We start from the raw sequence: 22,381 nt of genomic DNA on the forward strand, positions 1-22,381 counted from the left end.
TGGTAGAAGAGAGTTAGGGTAGAGAAAGATGAGAGGAAGAGAGATAGAGGGAGGAACCTTGTTTGGTGAGAGAGAGATTGAGGGTGGGAAAAACCCACTTTTTTATCTCTTCGCGTTTTGCGAAGAGATTCACGTGGGGTGCTTTTTTTTTTTTTTATTTCGGTGCAGTTAGTGGCGGTTTTGAACCGCCAATAAATGTATTCTGACACCTTTATAATAAAAAAATGTTTTTTTAATCAAAAGTCAATTTTTCTCTTTCTTTCACCTCATTATTTTTCATCTCTCTCTCTCCTTTATCTCTATCATAGCAAACAACCTCAAAATCTACTCTATTTCTCACCTATTTCTCTCTACTCAAACAGAGGATAGAGTCTTCATCCCCATCCCTTTTAGGTAAGAAATTATAACTTTTAGCTAGGTATATGATTTTGAGCTCGGGACAAGAATCCTTTTCAACGGACTTTGAAATTACTCATATTCACATGTTCAAGATATCTATTTAATTACTAGATCCTTTCAATATAGGGACCAGTAAGCATTGAATTTGACCTTCATATAATTTGCACTTTCTTTTCTTTTGTAATAGAGAGATACCTTCTATATTTTTAAGCTTATCTCTTTTCTTTTTTACATTTTTCTATGTTTATCTATGCAATATAAATGTTTGACCTGATCTTTAAAAGGAGCTCTAAACCTAGTGTTTTTTTTCTCCCTATAACAGTAAACATATCAATTACCTAAAGAAAAATAAAAGAAAACAGCATGAAAGGAACACGAGAATATTCGTCCCCTGATATGGTGGAGTGCAGAATTTGAACTCTTCCTGTGTGCATGCGTGACACGTTTATGCTGTTCGTGAATGATTTAAATAATCAGGGCTCGGGGCTTCAACGCTTGTTCGTCTTTGGGAGCTAGATGATGACAGGGTATCATTAAAGATTAACAGTGTGTACGCATCCAGTTGTGAACATGATGCTGGAAAAGCGTTGTGTTATTGTGTATACTCCTTTTCGTTTTTTTTCTTTTTCTGAAGGTTTCAGACTTTCAAGGGGGGCTGTATCTGTTGCTGCTATTTCTGACAAAAATACTTTGTCACATTTTACTTGGAGAGTTGGAGCTGATACCTAGCTGACTAGCTCCAAGTAAATCCAAGGACGTTGGTATCAAAAAGTGGGGATCTGATTGTAGAAAATATAATAAAATGATGCATTCATAATATACTGTTTCAAGCCTTAAGGTCTGAGTGGGGTTGTTTGCTTGTTTATTTTCTTGGCTTTAGGAGCATTCTTTTTTTGCAGTTCTCTATAGGTAATTTTTGGGTTGGGGCATGTGTTGGATTTTACATTGGTGAGCTTTTATTTTTGCTCTGTAAAGGTTTTGAGCCCCTCTTTTTATTTGGGTTGCCTCCCCTTCTTATCCATTTTTTTAGGGATCGAAGCTTTTCATGATAAAATGAAATATTTTTGTTTTACTTCACTAAATAATTTTGCTATAGAATATAAAGTTGACACTTCAAACCATTGAATCAATAGTTTCAAATGAGTAGATTAAATGTACAAAATTTTATAAAATTTCAAAACAATTTGATTCTTCATCAAACAATTTCAATTTAATGGATAATATACATTTTGAATTATAACTAAAGATCGATGTAAGATCATGTATCTACGAATTTCAAATTTAATTTAAGTGAAATTTGATATACATAATCATAATAATATAATGTAATTCAATGGTTAGATTTCCATCTTTTATAAAAAATTATTACACAAATTAACTTTTGTTGCGTTACTCTTAAAAAGTGAGTGGGTTCCTCCTCATTTGATATAGTTGCTATATCCTCCAAAACAATGCTTTACTTATCACCGAAGAGTTAAGAAGTCAAAATGTTGATACTAATTGAAATAGAGATCAACTATCATGAAGGTGGTTAAGCGAGAAGGATGCATTTGGTCTAAACCATTTTATATGAGAAAATGAGAATAAATCACGACTGTTAGATCTAACCATCAATGGTCAAGATTAAAACATTAAGTCATGTGACTTTTTTAAGTGATCATGTGGCAATCACATGACCATTAAATTCTTTTAATCTTAACCGTTGATTGTTAGATCTAACGGTCGTGATTTATTCTCATTTTCTCACATAAGATTACCTTTCTCATAAGATACATCCCCTATATATATATATGTCTATTCAAAAAATTTAATAGTTAAACACGTCACGTTCTTTTAGTATAACATTTCCCATGATTAATTTCTAGAAAATCCAATAATTGTATAAGAAGATGACAAGCTGTGCTTTAATTGCAGGGGACAATGTCTATGGCCCAAAAAAAATTTGTGGTTGCATTGCGTCTAGCTTGGAGGTTGAAAAGAGATGGTTAGCAATTAGCATTTGCCTGATCACACATATGCAGACCTTATATTTAATAGTAATATTTTACTAGTTGTCCTTTTAAATGGCTCATAAGTCATAACTAAGCACTAATGAGAAGCCGCAAACTTCAAATACAGATTGAAAAAATAAATTTGAGGGCATTATAATGATCCTTATGAAACTATGAATGATTGAAAAATCGATTAAACAGTAACTCAATCTTGATCTTGAATCATTGTTGCACCAGATTGAAACTTGGTATAACTGAGAGGTACAAATGATTGACGCGTGTATAGCTAACACACACAGGTTCTTTGCATTTATTTCCAAAAAGTAAACAATAAGCACATGATAAGGTCCATATCTTATAATAGAATAATGTGTGAAATTGACATTGAACTATTTAAAAAACATTTGGGCGGCCAATATGAATTTTATATTTGGTCATGAATTCTAATTATTATAATTCATTTTGTTTTTGTCAATTGTAAATATGCCTAGTTAAGCAATGAAAATTGTAAAGATAGGTTAATTTACTAGAAAATTAGTGAGAATTCAACACTATAAAGGGGAGAAAACACCAATTTGGGTTTACACGAACAACCATAGATTTCAGGTTTAATTCTTACATTTTTATAGGTTAAGAGTTTAAATCACATGCGTCCAGTAAAAATTTAATTGGTGGACAACTTTTCTTGTCCTCGAGAAGATCCCAACACTCCTATATAAGGCTTTGTTTGGTAGATGGAGGTTTTGTTAGAGAGAGATGGAGAAAAGAAAGTCAGGGGGAGAAAATGGAAAGTTTGTGTGTTTGGTGAGTGGGAGGAGGGAGATAGAGGAAAGAAAAAGCGGTGGAACTCACCACATTTTTTTATCTCTCCAAATTAGAGAGAGATAGGCAGGTCCATGTTTTTTAATTTTTTTTCTTCTGATTTTTCGTCATTTATTGGCAGCCTGGGACCGCCAGTAAACGACATAAGACCAACAAAAACTATAAAATATTACATATCATTATTTTGAAGCCCAAATTGTACTGACAATTTGGGACAAACAATAATTACCTTCAAACAGCCAGAAATTATTTTATATTAGAAATAATTATTTTTAAACACAAAAAAATAACATTCTCTCCTCTTTATCTCTTTTATATTTTTATCATACCAAAACAACATCTAAATCTACTATATTTCTCACATATTTATCTCTACTCAACTTCTATCTTTTATCTTCTTAACCAAACAAAGTGTAAGAGCGGTTCTATGTTTTTTTTCTACCATTTTTATAAAAGAAGAGAAAGTTAGACGAATTGGGCCGAGATTGAAGTTGTATATCAGGCCTGCATAAGCCCATGGGCCTACTGATAGATGTTGGTTAATCTTTGCCTATTCTCATTTTTTTGCAGAAGCTATTCTCAGTCTGAGTTTGTATTACGTGAAAGCTGTTGATTCAGTTAGCGCGATCTCGCATATTATTTCTGTTCCATTTCCATTTTATCGTTACAATTCGTTACTGCGATTCCATTCCATGCTTTCATCTTCTTCTTCTTCTATACCATCTCAACACCGAACCAGATTCTGAATCTCATGGAGTGGACCACATTGCAGCACCTTGATCTCCGCCATGTAGGCCGTGGAGACAAACCTCTGCAGCCTCACGCTGCTTCCTTCCACCCTCATCAGGCACTCGTCGCTGTCGCCATCGGAACCTACATTGTCGGTCAGTAACTCAATCCACTATCACTCACTCTCTTCTTCTTGAGGAACCTAATGCACTGTCGTTAAGCAATTCGGAAACCCTCAAATGCTGAGAATGTGATTCTTATCGTTACTGTTTTGAAATGCGCGCGATTCTAATTACGAACGAGGTCACGAATGTGTGTATGGTGGAAAATTAATCGTTAATTTGTTCTCACTGCAATTTATTTGTTCTTCCTTGAATGCCACGTTTCCTGGTTAATAAATTAGGACTTTGATATTGACTATTGAGGCTTTCATTTCTGAAGGCTTATACTCATAATTCGTAAACGCAATCCTCTGTGTTGATCCGTTACGTCTGAATCATTAGTTTCATTTGAGGAGTAGTGTTACTCTGGTAAAATTTTGTTACTGATTGATTTGTTCCAATGCATGCAGAATTTGATGCATTGACAGGAAGTAAGATTTCTTCTCTTGACATAGGTGCACCTGTTGTGCGTATGTCGTATAGTCCTACAGCTGGGCATACTGTGATTGCGATCCTCCAGGTTGTTCCTGCCTGAAATTCTCGTTTGCGTGTGTCAAAGTTATTTGTGGAGTAAATCAATTTGTTGTTAATTTTTCATTTCTTGTTGATTGGGAGATGGAACTATTTAGTCTTTGTGTTTCTGAATGTACTGTTGGTCATTCCTGTTATCTATTAGTTTATATGTTGCGAGTTGTGGACGGTGAAGTTCTTATGTCCTTATTAGAGCACTTGCTTTTTCGCTTGTAGGATTGTACGATACGATCTTGTGATTTTGACTTAGAGCAAACATGTGTATTGCATTCACCGGAGAAGAAATCAGACCAAATTTCTTCTGATACTGAAGTTCATCTGGCATTGACCCCACTACAACCTGTTGCTTTTTTTGGATTTCGTAAACGGATGAGTGTTACAGGTTTGATGTCTTGTTTCTCTTTTGTGTAGATAGATGTGTTATTGTCACTGGTTTAATCACTATGCATGTTTTTTTTTGCATAAATGAAGTTGTTGGAACTGTTGAAGGCGGGAGAGCACCCACAAAAATCAAGACGGACTTGAAGAAGCCTATTGTGAATCTTGCTTGTCATCCTCGCCTCCCTGTTATGGTATTATTTCAATATACTTCCTCTCATAATTCTATTTATTGTCAGTTCATGTTAGTATTTCTGTATCAAGAAAGATCTACTATGGCTTTGCTGACTATTGATACCTCAACCTGTCCTTCTTGACCTAGTTGCTTTTATGTCCTAGTATGTAGCTTATGCTGACGGTTTGATTCGAGCATATAACATTCAAACCTATGCTGTTCACTACACATTACAACGTGAGATGATTCTTGATCTTTATATATTCTATTCTTGCTGATATGATTGTATTTTCATTTAAGTCATATCTTAAGTGTTATTCATATTTTGTTTCCTATTCAGTTGACAATACTATAAAGCTTAATGGCGCTGGTGCATTTGCATTTCATCCAACTCTAGAATGGATTTTTGTTGGTGATCGACGTGGTACCTTACTGGCGTGGGATGTATCAACTCCGACGCCTAGTATGATTGGAATGTGAGTGACTGTAGTTCACCCATGATAGAGGTTTCCTCATTTTTGTAATGGAGAGACCCGGTATCATGTATTCATATTTATCTATTTTGAATTTTGTTATTTACTTCAAGCCAATTGTTGGAAATGTTAAGTGGACTCTTGTATTGTGATCTGATGCTTATATTATTGCAATTTCAGAATTCAAGTTGGCTCACAACCCATAACATCAGTTGCTTGGTTACCCATTTCACGATTACTTGTAACCCTATCAAGGGATGGAAATCTGCAAGTTTGGAAAACACGGGTTGTATTTAATCCTAATAGACCTCCAGTGCAGGCAAATTTTTTTGAGCCTTCTGGTTAGCTTTCTTCACTGTGTCTGTCTCTACTTTCAATTTCCTGTTGGTTTCTGCTGCTACATGCCCCCCCCTGAATGATTTAATAGCATAGAGAAAGATAGGGAAAAGAAACATACCTACCAACAGTCATCTTACATCACTTTCTTACTGTTTGTTTTATTAAACTTGGTTGGCTAAAAGTCTAAACCATATTACATTCTTATGCAGCAATTGAATCACTTGATATCCCTCGTATCCTTTCTCAACAAGGTGGAGAAGCAGTGTACCCCTTACCGCGAATTAAAGCTTTAGAATTTCATCCAAAATCTAATTTAGCAGCACTTGTGTTTGCAGTTACGTGCCACCTTTCATTATTTATATCTTCTTAGCCATTTATTATTGGATATATAAATTTCAATTTTATTTTAATAGAACATAGCAAGTGAAGATACTTCAAAAAATAAGACCACTCTTAATCGAGAAAGGAGAAAGCAACTTTTTGCAGTTTTACAAAGTGCACGGGGATCGTCAGGTGAATATTTTGTATTTAGCTGAAAAAAGGTTATGCTTTTTCCTTTTTGTATTTTCTATTTGAATATAAAAGATTCCAGGATAGGATATACTTCTATAAACAAGACAATTTTCAGTTTGAAAGATATTTTCTATTTGAGTAGACACAAATTTGGAGAGTTTCTGTTCGTAATTTTGCTTTTGCTGCTATATTCCATTGATCAGTATGGTGATAAATTCTTCTAAGTTTTCAAGTTTACTTTTCAAGTGACATCTTATTTACTTAACCCCACTGTCCTATGCTGCAAATATTTCTTTAGATTTCTTTGTCTCCTCTTTTTGTGGATATCATGTCCCATGCAATTTTATTTTGGGTAAAATTCCATGCCATGTCTTTCATTGGGAGTTTTGAACAAAAAAAGTATTCAATTACATTTCTGTCTTTTATATTCTTCTCAGTTCTCACTATTGAGAAGTCGCGCATTTACTAGAGATATGGCCAAATGAGTGTTTATAAAGGATAGAGCAACCATCACCTCTAAGCTAGCTTTATCAGAGTCTATCCTAGATCCGTTTTTTGGAGATCACTCATATATGAGTCACCTGCAGATTTTCATTCCTGCAAATTTTACGCTTCAGATGTCCATTGTCCAACACTAAGCGTGAGGGGATGTGTTGCTTGACTGGAGATATGGCCAACTAAGTATTTATAAATGATAGAGCAACTCTCCCCTCTAAGTTAGCTTTAGGGTAGAGTTAGGCATATCCCAAATTCTTATTCTTACCATACATAATTTGTTTTGTACATATTTTGATACTTATATTTTGTGGTTACCATTGCATGTTTATGTCTTTCACCTTATTGCTTCTTCATTTTCCATAATATTGGCTGTTTCTATCTAGCTCTTTAATCCAAAAAAATGCTAATGTTACCGTCGCTATACAGCATCTGTTTTAAAAGAAAAATTGGCAGTCTTGGGTTCATCTGGAGTGTTAGCAGACCATCAGCTTCAAGCTCAATTACAAGAACATCATCTGAAAAGGTGAGTTGAATTCTGCAACTGAGTAAATGAAAGTATGTAATAACTAGTATTTTATAGAAAAACTGGTGGTTAGTGTCCATTGTGTTAACTATATTTTGCTGTTCTAACTTTAAATCTCCCACCATTCTCGCTCTGATATTTATTCTTGAATCCTGATTGGATACTGGATAGTATTCACTTTTATATGGATACTGGATAGTATTCACTTTACTGAGCAAGAGACATGAGTTATCTGGGAAAGAGTGCCTAACTAGGAAACAATATGAAACAAATGGGCTCTTAGCAGCTTGAGATTTGAAACTGTTCAAATAGTTTTGTTACCTAATATATGTGATTTGTGACATTTCGTAATTATCTTATGTCATTGTTGACTAAGCAGCCAAAGTCATCCTACAATATCAGACATTGCAAGGAAGGCTTTTCTTTACAGTGTATGTTACTTTCCTATTTTATCTCTTTGTTAGCCTCAAAGCCAGATACAGACACAATGCCTATTTTACCACTCAATTTGGTAGATCAAGTTTCCTTACGGTCCTGCATTTCATCTCCTTGTTCTCTGACTCAAATTTCATACTTTTACATTATTCCTGTAGCATTTTATGGAAGGCCATACAAAAAGTGCTCCTATATCTCGCTTACCCCTCATCACTCTTCTAGATACCAAGCATCATCTGAAAGACATTCCAGTTGTCCAGGTAAGGTCCCTGTGACAATTTGATTATAAGACTGATTTATTATCCTTAAATAATTTTTGTTCAATCAACTGATATCATTCATGCCCTGCCAGCCATTTCATTTGGAGCTAAATTTCTTCAACAAAGAGAACCGAGTTCTTCATTATCCTGTCAGAGCTTTCTATGTGGATGGACCAAACCTTATGGCATATAATCTCTCCTCTGAATCTGAGAGTATCTACAAGAAGCTTTATAATTCGGTAATATAGATAGAGTAGTAAGTTATGTTTAGAAAGTATCATGTTCTCCCTCCAATTTCTATTGATACTATAACTTGAAAGTAGGAGAAATTGTATTATTACTTCTTAATCAGAATACAAAGGGTAATTACATTATATAGAAGAAGACTAATCCTAAATAAGGAAATAACTAATTATGTACACAATCTCCTAATAAGAGAATAAATCTCCTAATACTGAATATAATCTTCTAATAATAATTCTTATATTAATTCCTTATTTACAACACCCCCCCTCAAGCTGGTGAATGAATATCTATCATTCCCAGCTTGCAAGTAAGCTCTCGAAACCGCTCCAAGGGAAGTCCTTTGGTGAGCACATCAGCCAACTGAAGTCCTGAGGGGACATACTGTGTAGATATTAGACCACTATCCAATTTCTCTTTGATGAAGTGTCGGTCTATCTCTATGTGCTTTGTTCTGTCGTGTTGGACTGGATTATGAGCAATACTAATGGCAGATTTATTATCACAGAAGAGTCTCATGGGAGCTTCATACTTTATTTTCAAATCATCCAGTATGATCTTCATCCACAACAGTTCACAAACTCCTTGAGCCATGGCTCTAAACTCTGCCTCTGCGCTTGATCTAGCAACTACATTCTGCTTCTTGCTCCTCCATGTAACTAAATTTCCACCCAAGAACATACAATATCCTGTAGTGGATCTCCTGTCAACAATTGACCCTGCATAATCTGCATCAGTATAAACCTCCATAGACAACTGCTCACTCTTCTTGAACAGCAGACCTCTCCCTGGACTTGCCTTCAGATACTGCAAGATTCTATCCACAGCCTGTAAGTGTCTCTCCTGTGGGTCATGCATGAATTGACTGACAACACTAACAGGATAAGCTATGTCAGGCCTAGTGTGAGATAGATAAATGAGCTTCCCCACAAGTCTCTGATATTGAGCCTTATCAACCCTAAGGTCCTCCTCACTACTTCCAATCTTGTGGTTTTGCTCTATAGGCACTCCAATGGGCTTACAACCCAATTTACCAGTCTCTTTGAGAAGATCAAGGACATACTTTCTTTGAGATATGAAAATCCCTTGCTTCGAGTATGCCACCTCCATACCTAGGAAATATTTCAGTTTTCCAAGATCCTTCATTTCAAATTGGGCTGCCAACTGTTTCCTCAGATTCTGCTTCTCAAGTTCATCATTACCTGCAATGATCATATCGTCTACATAGACTAACAGAAGAGTGAGTTTACCATTTTGAGTATGTTTGATAAAGAGGGTATGATCACCTTGGCTTTGTTTATAACCCAGAGACACCATAGCATTAGTGAATCTCCCAAACCAAGCTCGGGGTGACTGTTTGAGCCCATATAGGGCCTTCTTCAGTTTGCACACCTTATTTCTTCCTGAAGTAGGGTCATACCCCGGTGGAATCTCCATATACACCTCTTCCTCCAAATCTCCATGCAAGAAAGCATTTTTAACATCAAACTGTTGCAACTCCCAATCAAAATGAGCTGTTAAGGAAAGAATGATCCTTACAGTGTTCATTTTTGCTACCGGAGCAAATGTCTCTTCATAATCAATTCCATAGGTATGGGTGTATCCCTTTGCAACTAGCCTCGCCTTATACCTGTCAAGTGTGCCATCAGATCGGTACTTCACGGTATAAATCCACCTGCAACCTACTGTCCTCTTGTCATTTGGCTTCTCAACAATCTCCCAAGTTCCATTTTTGTCCAGTGCATGCATCTCTTCATTCATGGCTTGAATCCAGTTCTTATCTTTTAATGCTTCTTGTACTGATGTAGGGACTCTAATAGAGTCAATAGCTGAAATAAAACTCTGATGCTGCACAGAAAGATTTTGAGTAGACACAAACTGGGATATAGGGTACTTGGCACATGAACGTTTTCCTTTTCGTAAGGCAATAGGTAAGTCATCAAGGTTATGCTCATAGGAATTACTAGGCTCAGGGTTCGCAACACTTACCTCAGGATCAGACGATTGGACTTGTTGTTGGATCAGGACGGGTTTTACTTTCCGCTGGTACTTTATCCTGAACCTGTCAACATTATTCTGATCTGGTACTACTTCATAACCATTGTCATCATTCTCATCTGGTACTAGTTCAGGACCATTGTCATCATTCTGATTTGGTACTAGTTCAGGACCATTGTCATCATCATCACTGTCCTCAATGATAGGAATAGAGGAAGGCATCAAGGGATCCTGTAAAAGAGGAATAACAGAAAATTCTGGAGACTCAACTTCCTGAGTATTCCCCCCCTGAAGCTGAGGATTGGGATAAAAAGACTCTGATTCTTGAAAAGTAACATCCATGGATATATAGACACGACGACTAGGAGGATGATAACACTTGTAGCCCTTTTTATCTGAGGCATATCCTATAAAGATGCACTTAATAGCCCGAGGATCTAACTTACCCCGATGATGACCGTGAACATGGACAAAGGCGGAACAACCAAATACACGACTTTGAAGACCTGACTTAATGGGCACAGACGGAAAGAAGCTAGTCATAACCTGCACAGGACTAACACTAGATAAAACCCTAGAAGGTAACCTATTAATTAAATAAGCAGCAGTCAAGACAGTTTCCCCCCAATAAAACTTAGGAACATTCATTTGAAAGAGTAAAGCTCGAGTGATTTCAAGAAGATGACGATTTTTCCTTTCAGCAACCCCATTTTGTTGTGGGGTGTCAACACAAGTCAACTCATGAACCACACCATTTTTTGTAAGAAATTCAGAAAAATTCTTGTTAACATACTCTTTCCCATTGTCTGACCTAAACCTCTTAATAGGTTTCCCAAACTGTGTTCTAATCATGTGGAAAAAGTTAACAAATAATTGAAACACCTCAGACTTATCTTTCATAAGAAAAACCCATGTAATCCGAGTAGAATCATCAATAAAAGTAACAAACCATTTTGCACCAAAAACATTAGAAATAGACGAAGGTCCCCACACATCAGAGTGAACAAGATCAAAAGGTTGAGCACATTTATTATTACTAGGAAGAAAAGTTGAACGATGATGCTTAGAAAACTGACAAACATCACAATGAAAAGATTCGACTGACACTTTTGAAAATAAATGGGGAAACATGGTCCTAAGAATACTAAAAGGAGGATGCCCAAGACGCTTGTGCCGCAACCATATTTGAGAAGTATTCCAGGACTCTGAACTCGTCTGATGACACTTGCTTTCCTCGTGCCGCAGACAGTATAACCCGTCCTGTTCCTTAGCAATCCCAATTATCTGTCCCGTGGCAAGATCCTGAAAAACACCATGTGAGTGGAAAAAGGTTACAACACAGTTCAAGTCTCGAGTGAGTTTATGGATGGACAAAAGATTGTTAGAAAGCTTTGGGACATGAAGCACATGCTTTAAGGGAAGAGATGGACTAAGGTGAATATTACCACATCCCGTAATCTGGTTTTGGGATCCATTAGCAACAGTGATATAGTGTTTTTCAGGGTAAGTGGAATAAGAAGATAAATGTGAGGAGTGAGGTGTCATATGATCTGTAGCACCAAAGTCAATAATCCAGTCATTTTCAGTACTCAAAGCATTAAGAGATAAGAAGGTAGAACTCTTACCAGTCATTGTGAGAGAACAAGAACCAGAGGGCTTACTCAATGAGTCCATAAAAGCTCTCAGACGCTCCAATTCTGCTTTGCTAAGGCTAGGGACATCTTCTGCTGGTGGTACAGGTGGGACTTCACCATCATTTTCCATGTCAGAAGTTGTGTGATTTGCGCGCCTCTACGGAGCACCTTTGGACCCCCTCATACGTCTAAGGACGTTTTCCCTTCCATAAAGTTTGAAACAGTACTCTTTGGTGTGACCAGACCTCTTACAGTAAGTGCAACGATCATCACGGTTGAAGAGATCATCACGGTTGAAGCGATCATCACGGTTGGGGCGATCATCACGGTTAGGGTGTCCGGAAGAGGTGGATCCTTTTATGGGACCCTTTCCAGAGGCTAAGGCTGAACCATCAACTGATTTGTCTTCCACCATCACTGTCCTCCTAGTTTCTTCACCACGAACTATAAAGAACACCTCTGAGAGAGAAGGGAGTTGCTCTTTACCCAAAACTTGGACCCGAATCGGATCAAATTCAGAGTTAAGCCCAGAGAGAAACTTAAAGATTCGCGCTTTTTCAATAAATTTATTCAATGTTGTGGAGTCAGCATCACACTTCATCTTCAGATTTTGATACTGATCTAATTCAATCCATAGACCATTCAAGGTCCCATAGTAATCTGTCACGGAGAGAGTTCCTTGCTTAGAATTGAAAACTTTATTTTCCAATTCATAACAAGCTGAGAGATCTTGTTTCTTAGAATATGCCTGTGCCAGATTATTCCAAATCTCCTTAGCAGTAGGGAAAAACATATAATTCCGGCTAATTTCCGGAATCATGGAGTACCAAAACCAGGTCATAATAAGAGAATTCTCTTCACGCCATGTGTCATATTGTGGATCAGTTTTAGCAGGGGCTTTTTCTTCAATATAACTGATTTTCTTACGACTTATGAGAGTGTGACGGATGAGCTCAGACCATTGGAGGTAGTTGCGCCCATCCAAGCGAAAGGAACCTTGTAATACCGGAAGATCTTTGTGGGTCAAAGGTGGAAGAGAGACTTTCACTCCAGAAGTGAGTTTCTCCTTAGGTATGGGAATCTCGTCTCCAGACATACTGAGAGATGTTACTGTAGAAGGGAAACAAGTGGAAAAATAACAGAAACAGAGAAGATTGCACTCTCCTTGAATGGAAGAACCAAAGGCTTCTCAAGAAAAAACACCAACAAAGTGAGGAAACGACCCTCAGAACAAGACCAAAAGGCACGGGGAACCCTCTCTGTGCAATCGGAGTAACGAACAGAGGATGGCAGGCCGGTGATGAAGAGCACAGGCCTCCAAACGGTATAAGCCAACAGTGGCAAAACAGGAAACGTTACCAGATAAAAGGGCCGTAATAAGACGGCTAGGGTTTTTTTCGCAGAAGCAGAACTCCCAAGATCGGGAGCTCTGATACCAACTTGAAAGTAGGAGAAATTGTATTATTACTTCTTAATCAGAATACAAAGGGTAATTACATTATATATAGAAGAAGACTAATCCTAAATAAGGAAATAACTAATTATGTACACAATCTCCTAATAAGAGAATAAATCTCCTAATACTGAATATAATCTTCTAATAATAATTCTTATATTAATTCCTTATTTACAACACTATATCATTTGCATAATTTTGATATGCTATTACTATTTATATTTTACAAGTGATAATCCTGTTCATATTCAACCTTCTAATGTTCAGCAACTTTGTATAGATTCCGGCGAGTGTAGAGTATCAAGCAAAATACTTGATTTACAGTAAAAAGCAACACCTGTTTCTTGTAGTTTATGAATTTATTGGTATTTCAAATGAAGTTGTGCTTTATCGGGAAAATACTGAAGTAGACATAGCAAACAGTAAAAGCAGCACAGTTAAAGGTATTCATGGCTTAGAAATGCACTTATTTTCTTTTCTTCTGGAGTTTGGTCACGCATTATGTGCAATAATAATTTAGGAAATTTTCTACAGGTCGAGATGCAGCATTTATTGGTCCCAATGAAAACCAGTTTGCTATTCTTGATGATGACAAGACAGGATTGGCGGTATATATACTACCAGGAGGGCCACAAGAAGCTAAGGAAATTGAAAAAGTTTTTGAAGAAAATTACCAACCTGAAGAAACTAATGTTGATTCAATTCAAGGCCCAACGCCGTTTATGTTTGAAACTGAAGTTGATCGCATATTTTCTACTCCTTTAGGTGCTTGAACTCATACATATATTCATACATACTTATATAGTCATATATATATATATGTGTGTGTGTGTGTAACTATACATACACATTACATATATATTGCGCGCACGTGGGATCCATTGATACTGGTGTAAATCTAAGTCAGTCTTACACAAATGAATTACCTTGTACCGGGTGAAACTCTGCCAAATCCAGTCCTTATTTTATACATCAGACACATAAAATTTCATATTAGAGACCTTTTCTTCTCATCAAAAGTCTTTTAGATTAATGTATAGTATACTTCTCAAATAAATGGAAATATCTGCCATTTTTTTCTTAAACCTTTCATGTTTAAATTTCCTGAAATTTAGCTTGCCATATTTACATAATATTTACTCACATATAAACTGTTGGATTGGTCAAACTATTTTTCTAATAGAAATCATTGAGGATAAGTATATTAAGTTTACTCCATACCACCTGCGCACATGCATTTTTGCATGGTTAGTATTAGTTTAGTAGTATTATAAAGTATTGATTTTTTTTGCCTGGTTGTAGATTCAACTTTGATGTTTGCTTCTCATGGGAATCAGATTGGATTAGTACAGCTCATACAAGGGTATCGCCTTTCAACTTCCACTTCTGATGGCCATTATATATCAACCAAGAGCAGTGGAAAAAAGTCAATCAAGTTGAAAAGAAATGAGATTGTACTTCAGGTATCGTTGTAGCTTAATTATGACCAGAATTAGTTGTATACACCCGCTCTTTGCAATTAATTAGAAGAAAAACAGAGATAAGAGTGAAGAAAAAAATAGAAAGTGGAGAGACAAAATGGAAGTTCGGTTATCTGAAAATTCATTTGTTTTCAAACAAAATTATATATTTTCAAAAAAACTGATCACACTTGATGCCAGCTTAAGATTTGGTAATTTTGAGCAACAAAGTGGATAAAACTTTGTATCACGTATTGTCACTGTCAAGCTCGCTCAATGTGAATTGCTATGGATCACTGTTATGTTCTGAAGCAGATTATGGGTGGACACTGAGGATGTCAAAACCTATTATTCCACATTAACATTACCATTAACATAGGTCGAATTTCAACTCCAGACTCTACCCTTACCCATATCTCACTTGGAAGTCTCCCAAAAGTTGTGTTGAGGAATAGTTTTATGGGTTGTTTAGCATTTTGACTGCGTAAAGTTGTTTGCATATAAAATTATTAGGCAATTTTTTGCCTCTGTTCAGAGCTTGTTTGTCTTATGGGTTGTTATATCCAAATACCTTTATTTATCACCTAGAAAGAAAACTGAAGGCCTCTTTAGAGCCTCGTTTCCCTATGGTAAAGGTCATTACTCGTTACTTATGAGTTCTAGGATTCCTTGTTTGTTGATATAATATCAATTATCAAATGGCTTTTTTGTATGGTTCTGCTTGGTATCACATATATGTTCAAATTTGGTAGGTGTACTGGCAAGAGACTCTTAGGGGACATGTTGCAGGGGTTTTAACAACGCATAGAGTTCTTATTGTCTCAGCAGCACTTGATATACTTGCAAGCACTTCTACAAATTTTGATAAGGGACTTCCTTCAATATCCTTCAATTGCTATTAATTAAATCAAGGGACCATTTATTCATATTAAAGACAACTTTATTGATTAGCTGGGAATTTTGGAAGTAAATATTAGGAGTGAAATAAACTGCACTACACTTGAAACCATAACTCTGGTTTAAAATCATGTTCACCTATTTCTACCTTCCCACTGTCCACCTGCTCAGCCAAGCAGACCATAAATTTATGTGTGTTACATGGATATATTCTCATTTTTAAAACCTTAACTGACCCTACTTTAAATCACTCTTATGGGTTGGGCCTGCCCTTCTTTTTTCTACTGCCACTGCAATCAGTATGCTTGGCTGGGATGGAAAAGCGAGAACTATCCTCTCAATTAGTATGCCTTATTCAGGTAATTATCTTTCTGCATGCTGGGATGTCACCATATCTCAGCCATCTATTTTGTATGTTCTATTTTATAAACTAATGTACTGCTTTTTTTCCCGCGTATTATCCTTTGTCGATCTATTTAAAAAAAATTCTTATGCAGTCCTGGTTGGTGCTTTGAATGATCGATTGTTGCTTGCTAGCCCTACGGAAATAATTCCCAAACGGAAGAAGGAGGTTGAGGTCAAAACCTGTCTTGTTGGTCTTCTTGAGCCTCTTCTCATTGGATTTGCCACAATGCAGCAAAGTTTTGAGCAGAAGCTTGACCTCTCAGAAATACTATACCAAATAACATCAAGGTTTCCTTCTTTGCAACCAAATAACCTCCTTTCATAAAAATATAACTTTCTAGCGGGTTGAAAGTGTTAGACTTCAAGGTCCCTTTTCAGTTTTCACGATACTTTATCTATGTTAAATTTGGAAACAACTATCACAGTAAATTCTTATCTGGATGAAGGTTTGACAGCTTGCGCATAACACCAAGGTCTCTGGACATCCTTGCTAGAGGTTCTCCTGTTTGTGGAGATTTAGCTGTGTCATTATCTCAATCAGGTCCACAGTTCACCCAGGTGAGTAATAAAATTAATTGATTTGGCTTTTAATTTTGGTGTATCTGTTCTTTTACAGATTGTGTGTTGTCCTTAGGTGATGAGGGGTGCCTACGCTGTGAAAGCTCTTCAATTTCCCACTGCTTTATCTGTTTTGAAAGATGAATTTCAGCGTTCAAGAGATTATCCACGATGTCCTCCTACATCTCATTTATTTCACAGCTTCAGACAGTTGGGTTATGCCTGTATCAGGTACGCTGAGTGGTAGACTAGGAAAATTCATAGTATGATGCTGCCATTGTACCTAAAGGAAATGCTGAAATATTACGCTTTGTGTTTTCCATGACTATTAATTGTCTTGAGTTATTACTAGTTAATATTAAGGTTTACTTTCTAATCCAGCCATTAGCTACGCGCCTACGCCATTATGCATCTAAAATTCTGTATTATATATGAAACTGGAGGAGTTTTCTTTTAATTATTTATTTAGTTACAACTCAACAATAATTGTAGTTTCATGATTCTAGCCTATTCTTTTGTGGAGTAAAAATGAATTACAGTTACTAATCATATATTCATATTGGACCTTATCTACTAGAAAATGCACTATATAAGCTCCAATAAGTGTTCTTTTGTTTGTATCAAGAGTAAATGCAATACAGAGAAAGCAGTAATAAAAGGACATAGTCTAAATGGATTAGAAGAATCCTGTTTAAAGTGATTGGTCACATGAGAAGAAGACTAATAGAAGCCTTAATAAAAGAATGGAACAGATGGAGGATAACCTTATAGTTAGGGGCAAAGGTAGGTGAAATCACTATAAAAGGACATAGTCTAAATGGACTTGATAAATCAGTAATCACAATGGTGTATTTGATCTAATGGGAAAATGCTTTGGTGGTTGTTATCGTACAATTTTTATTTGCTTACATGTCTAGCTTAATTTGCTTTTCCTTTTCTTGATTGATTATGTCATGATCAATAAAATGCTTTGGCTTCTGCTTATTTATATTTGAATATTTCTAGTCTATTAATGATCAATATTATTTTACGTATTGTTGGTTTATAGCCATTCACATCAACTATGTCATGCATGTGTCTGTTAAATGGGAGAGGAAAGAGTTATAGTGGGGAAGACGGAAAAGAAAGAGCGACAACTGTGAATATTATACTCAGTAATTGATAGATAGTAATGATTCAGAACTATTACTTATGATCCAATACCCTAACCTTGGAAAAAGCTCCTCTAAATTGAATCTATGTGTAAAGTGAGAAAGTGAGAGTGTGTCAAGTACTAGCATTTCTAGACAAGATCAAACTATTCATGAGCTGGTGTGTGAGTGATACTGTAGTTCTTTGAATAGCATGATAGAAAAGTTTGTTCTCTTCTGTAATTTAAGATTAATTGCAGGTTTGGACAGTTTGATAGAGCCAAAGAAACCTTTGAAGTAACTGCTGATTATGAAAGCATGCTTGATCTGTTTATATGCCACCTTAATCCTAGTGCCATGAGGCGTCTTGCTCAGAAGTTGGAAGAAGAAGGTCTTGAATCAGAATTGAGGCGATATTGTGAAAGGATTTTACGAATTCGATCTACTGGATGGACACAAGGCATATTTGCCAACTTCGCTGCGGAAAGTATGGTTCCTAAAGGACCTGAATGGGGTGGTGGAAACTGGGAAATCAAAACCCCTGCTACTGCAAAGGATATACCTAAGTGGGAGCTTGCTGCAGAGGTGACGCCATACATGAGGACTGATGATGCTGCAATTCCATCTATTATTCTAGATCATATTGGTGTATATTTAGGCTCAATTAAAGGAAGAGGCAATACTGTAGAGGTAAGGGAAGATAGCTTGGTTAAAGCCTTCATCCCGGCTGGTAATGATGTTAAAGCAAATGGTGTTGAAGCACCTTCTGTTCAATCCATATCTAACCAATCGAAGGGGGTTGATAATTCCCAAGGTGATTCATTTATGGGTCTGGGAGGTCTTAAGAAACAATTTGTCAGTCCCTCTGCTGATGAACAGGCTAAAGCGGCTGAAGAATTTAAGAAATCCATGTATGCAGCTGCTGCTGCTGATGGCAGCAGTAGTGATGAGGAAGGAGTGTCAAAAACCAAAAAAATACATGTTAGAATACGAGACAAGCCGATTGACTCTTCTACTGTGGATGTGAACAAGATTAAAGAAGCCGCTAGTAAATTTAAACTTGGTGCAGGGTTAACTTCATCAAGGAGCAGGTCAGCAACAAGTGGATCCCATGATCTTGGTCAGATTTTGTCCCTGCCACCTGCAACTACTGGAGTGGCTACTCCTACTGCTTCAACTCCTGGCGACCTGTTTGGTACAGATGCCTTTGCTCAACCACAATCAACTTCACAGCAAACTACTGGAGTAGTAAGTAGGGGGGGAGTTAAAGCTGGACCTATTCCGGAGGATTTCTTTCAGAACACAGTTCCATCCCTTCAGGTTGCTGCTTCACTGCGTCCTGCTGGGACATATCTCTCAAAATATGCTCAAGGGGTTGAAATCGGCAAGGCAACTCAAAACCAGGACAGTGCTTCTGAAGGTGATGTTCCTCCTAAATCTGTTCAACAACCTGGGGTTCCCATTGAGCCCATGGGACTACCTGATGGTGGTGTCCCACCACAATCCTCAGCTCAGGCTGCAGTCATGCCCACATCACAGCTGCAGGCACCAATTTCTAGCCAGCCTCTTGATCTTAGTGTCCTTGGAGTACCAAATTCTGCTGATTCAGGAAAGCCTCCACAAACTGGTTCTCCACCATCTTCTCTACGACTTGGACAGGTATAAGTAAATACATGCGTAGGCATCTAGATAAATAAATTATGTGCTATTTTTTTTTTTGAGGTTTTATGGTATATTTTGTGTGCCTGGAAAGAATATGGAAAGGCATGCAAGAATTGCATATTTTGGATTGAAGTGGCATGCAGCATCAACAGAGAGGAATATTCTTTTTTCTTCCTTTAATTATTCTGTGGATGCTAGGGATAGAGAAGGAATTAGGAAGGTTTTCTAAGATAAATGGTCTTATTGAGATAGTGCGTATAAACTCTGGTTACTTATGATAATCTCAGCAGAGAAATCAGCTTTTCTGAACCTGGTAATTTTGGCCTCCCACCTATGCCTAAGGTGGATTATTTAAGAAATATAAGGGCAGCAGGGAACTATTGGCATGTGAGGAGAATGGAGAAATATGAGAGGGGTCAGTTGGGGGGAGTGTAATGTAACAACCCGCACATGTGGCAGGTGGAGATGGGACCTGATCCTGTTAATGAAAATAGAGAAGGGGGTGAGGGAAGAAAGGTTTGCGTGAATATTGGAAAGGGAGGAAGCGAACCCCTTGAAAAGTCTGTAATGGTTTCAATCATTCTCCCTTTTCTGCTGGTCTTTATCTTTGGTATTTTGTACAAATCCTTCTCTGGTACTATATCAAAAGCTGAACTCAGAGTTTTCTTCTGTAAAACCTTGTTCTACAATTTTCTATTGCTGAGCATGTATGGTTTCTTTATTTGTTCTCATCTCACTCGGCTCAAATGACAGGTTCCACGAGGGGCTGCTGCTTCTGTATGTTTCAAGACTGGACTTGCTCACCTTGAGCTAAATCATCTTTCAGATGCATTGTCTTGCTTTGATGAATCTTTTCTTGCATTAGCTAAGGATCAATCTTGTGGAAGTGATATAAAAGCCCAGACAACAATCTGTGCTCAATACAAGATAACAGTCACTCTTCTTCGGGTACTATTACCATGCTTCTGTTTTTAGTGACATGGATAGAATGGAATCTAACCTTAAAATAATTGAAATCATTGGGCTTCTGTTTCTCTAAGCCCATAAGTAAGCATTATCATGAAACAGTAGTTAAAGGTTTTCCATGGTTGCAATCTTTGTTGTGCAGTTATAGTTAGCAATGACAGGTGACTCCTAAGATAGTAAGCATCAGAGACAATAAAAGTAATTACTACAATACCTGCTACTATCTTTGTTGATATGAAATTATATATGAAGAAAATGTATTAGTTTTTCCATACGGAATCCTAGGCTAAGATATATAATGTCATTTTACAGTCTAAACTACAAGAAAGAAAATAAACCATAATCTACACTTGTAGTCATTTGAGCCTATTATAATGTTTTGTGCGGATGCCTTGATAGTCAATCAGACTTGATAAATCTCTCCATAAGCTCAAATGATAGGAACAAAATACTTATCTCAGTTGAAAAGCTCTCGTGAACTAGAAACTAATCAAAATTGGGCCTTTACCTGGTTAGAAATGAACCTCCAAATATATTTCGCATTTACATTGGATGACTTTATTCCTTCATTACTTCAAAGCTGTCCTCGTGACTGCAGGAAATAGAACGTTTGCAAAGAGTCCATGGTCCAAGTGCAATCAGTGCAAAAGATGAGATGGCAAGACTTTCACGCCATCTAGGTTCATTGCCTCTTCTAGCAAAGCACAGAATAAATTGCATTCGAACTGCCATAAAACGAAACATGGAGGTGCAAAATTATGCATATTCCAAGCAAATGCTAGAACTACTATTGTCTAAAGCACCTGCAAGCAAGCAGGATGAATTTAGGTGCCTGATCGATTTGTGTGTTCAGAGGGGTTTGACTAACAAGTCCATTGATCCACTAGAAGATCCTTCTCATTTCTGCGCTGCCACATTAAGCAGGCTATCGACCATTGGATATGATGTCTGTGATCTATGTGGAGCCAAATTTTCAGCCGTGAATGCTCCTGGATGCGTCATCTGTGGAATGGGAAGCATCAAAAGATCAGATGCACTCACAGGTCCAGCTCCTTCTCCATTTGGTTGAGTTGCTAATATAATTCTTGCTTCTTTTCCCTTGTGAAGTTGCTATGCAGAGAGGTATGACCTAGTTATATGGAGGATAAAAATTGAAGGCCAAGGGGGGGAAATTTCTCGCGCTGATTCTAGGAAATAATTTAGCCTGTTTGGTTTAACGTTAGAAATTATGAAAACGGTAAAATAACACATCTCGAGGCTTCCTACTTCAACAAAAAGTGCATCAAGGATGTGTTATTTTTCTGTTTCCGTACGTTCTAACGGTAAACAAACGGACTCTAATTTTTATATACACAACTTTCGAGTTTGTTGTGATTCTTTGTGATGGCTTCGGCTTTCCTTTAAATTATTTTATTCTTTAGACGACAACACTTTCTGTGTAATTACAGAATGTTGTTTTCCAATAATTTTGTATCATATATTGACCCTTTGTGAAGATACAAACACAAAGTATTAATAGAATCATTCGGTCATTCGGCATTACAATACATGATACATCATTTATTGGTTTACAATTAATCTGGATTGTTAATGAATGTTAACTCAAATGATTCATTATATTGTATTCTTAAATAAACATTTGATTGCAAAAATAGGTTATTTTGATAAACCTAGCAATCCCTGCTTGTATTAAGACAGGTGTAAAAACAGTCTGCTTTGTGAGAAGCCTCTAACTTTGTGAATGT

General features: G+C 36.8%; 2 protein-coding genes across 2 annotated transcripts; one reads left to right on the forward strand and one right to left on the reverse strand.

The window, feature by feature from the left end:
• Nucleotides 1-3,963: 3,963 nt before the first annotated feature.
• On the forward strand, nucleotides 3,964-22,181 carry LOC130737246 (uncharacterized). The gene is made up of 24 exons (XM_057589002.1): nucleotides 3,964-4,096; nucleotides 4,513-4,622; nucleotides 4,850-5,015; nucleotides 5,105-5,205; nucleotides 5,351-5,423; nucleotides 5,527-5,662; nucleotides 5,840-6,000; nucleotides 6,208-6,332; nucleotides 6,412-6,511; nucleotides 7,436-7,532; nucleotides 7,912-7,963; nucleotides 8,126-8,227; nucleotides 8,320-8,466; nucleotides 13,839-14,001; nucleotides 14,093-14,323; nucleotides 14,861-15,021; nucleotides 15,771-15,899; nucleotides 16,157-16,274; nucleotides 16,413-16,608; nucleotides 16,767-16,878; nucleotides 16,955-17,109; nucleotides 18,269-19,667; nucleotides 20,424-20,618; nucleotides 21,235-22,181. The coding sequence occupies exons 1-24, from the start codon at nucleotides 3,964-3,966 to the stop codon at nucleotides 21,703-21,705; spliced, it is 4,833 nt and encodes a 1,610-aa protein (XP_057444985.1). The 3' UTR covers nucleotides 21,706-22,181.
• Nucleotides 11,426-13,723, reverse strand: LOC130740813 (uncharacterized). Its single transcript, XM_057593517.1, has 2 exons — nucleotides 12,094-13,723; nucleotides 11,426-11,770 (listed from the first exon to the last, which is right to left on the reverse strand). Exon 1 carries the CDS (start codon nucleotides 13,196-13,198, stop codon nucleotides 12,260-12,262), a length of 939 nt encoding a protein of 312 aa, XP_057449500.1. The 5' UTR covers nucleotides 13,199-13,723; the 3' UTR covers nucleotides 11,426-11,770; nucleotides 12,094-12,259.
• Nucleotides 22,182-22,381: the final 200 nt, after the last annotated feature.

Source organism: Lotus japonicus, chromosome 2, assembly GCF_012489685.1.
Source record: "Lotus japonicus ecotype B-129 chromosome 2, LjGifu_v1.2".
Lineage (NCBI taxonomy): Eukaryota > Viridiplantae > Streptophyta > Magnoliopsida > Fabales > Fabaceae > Lotus > Lotus japonicus.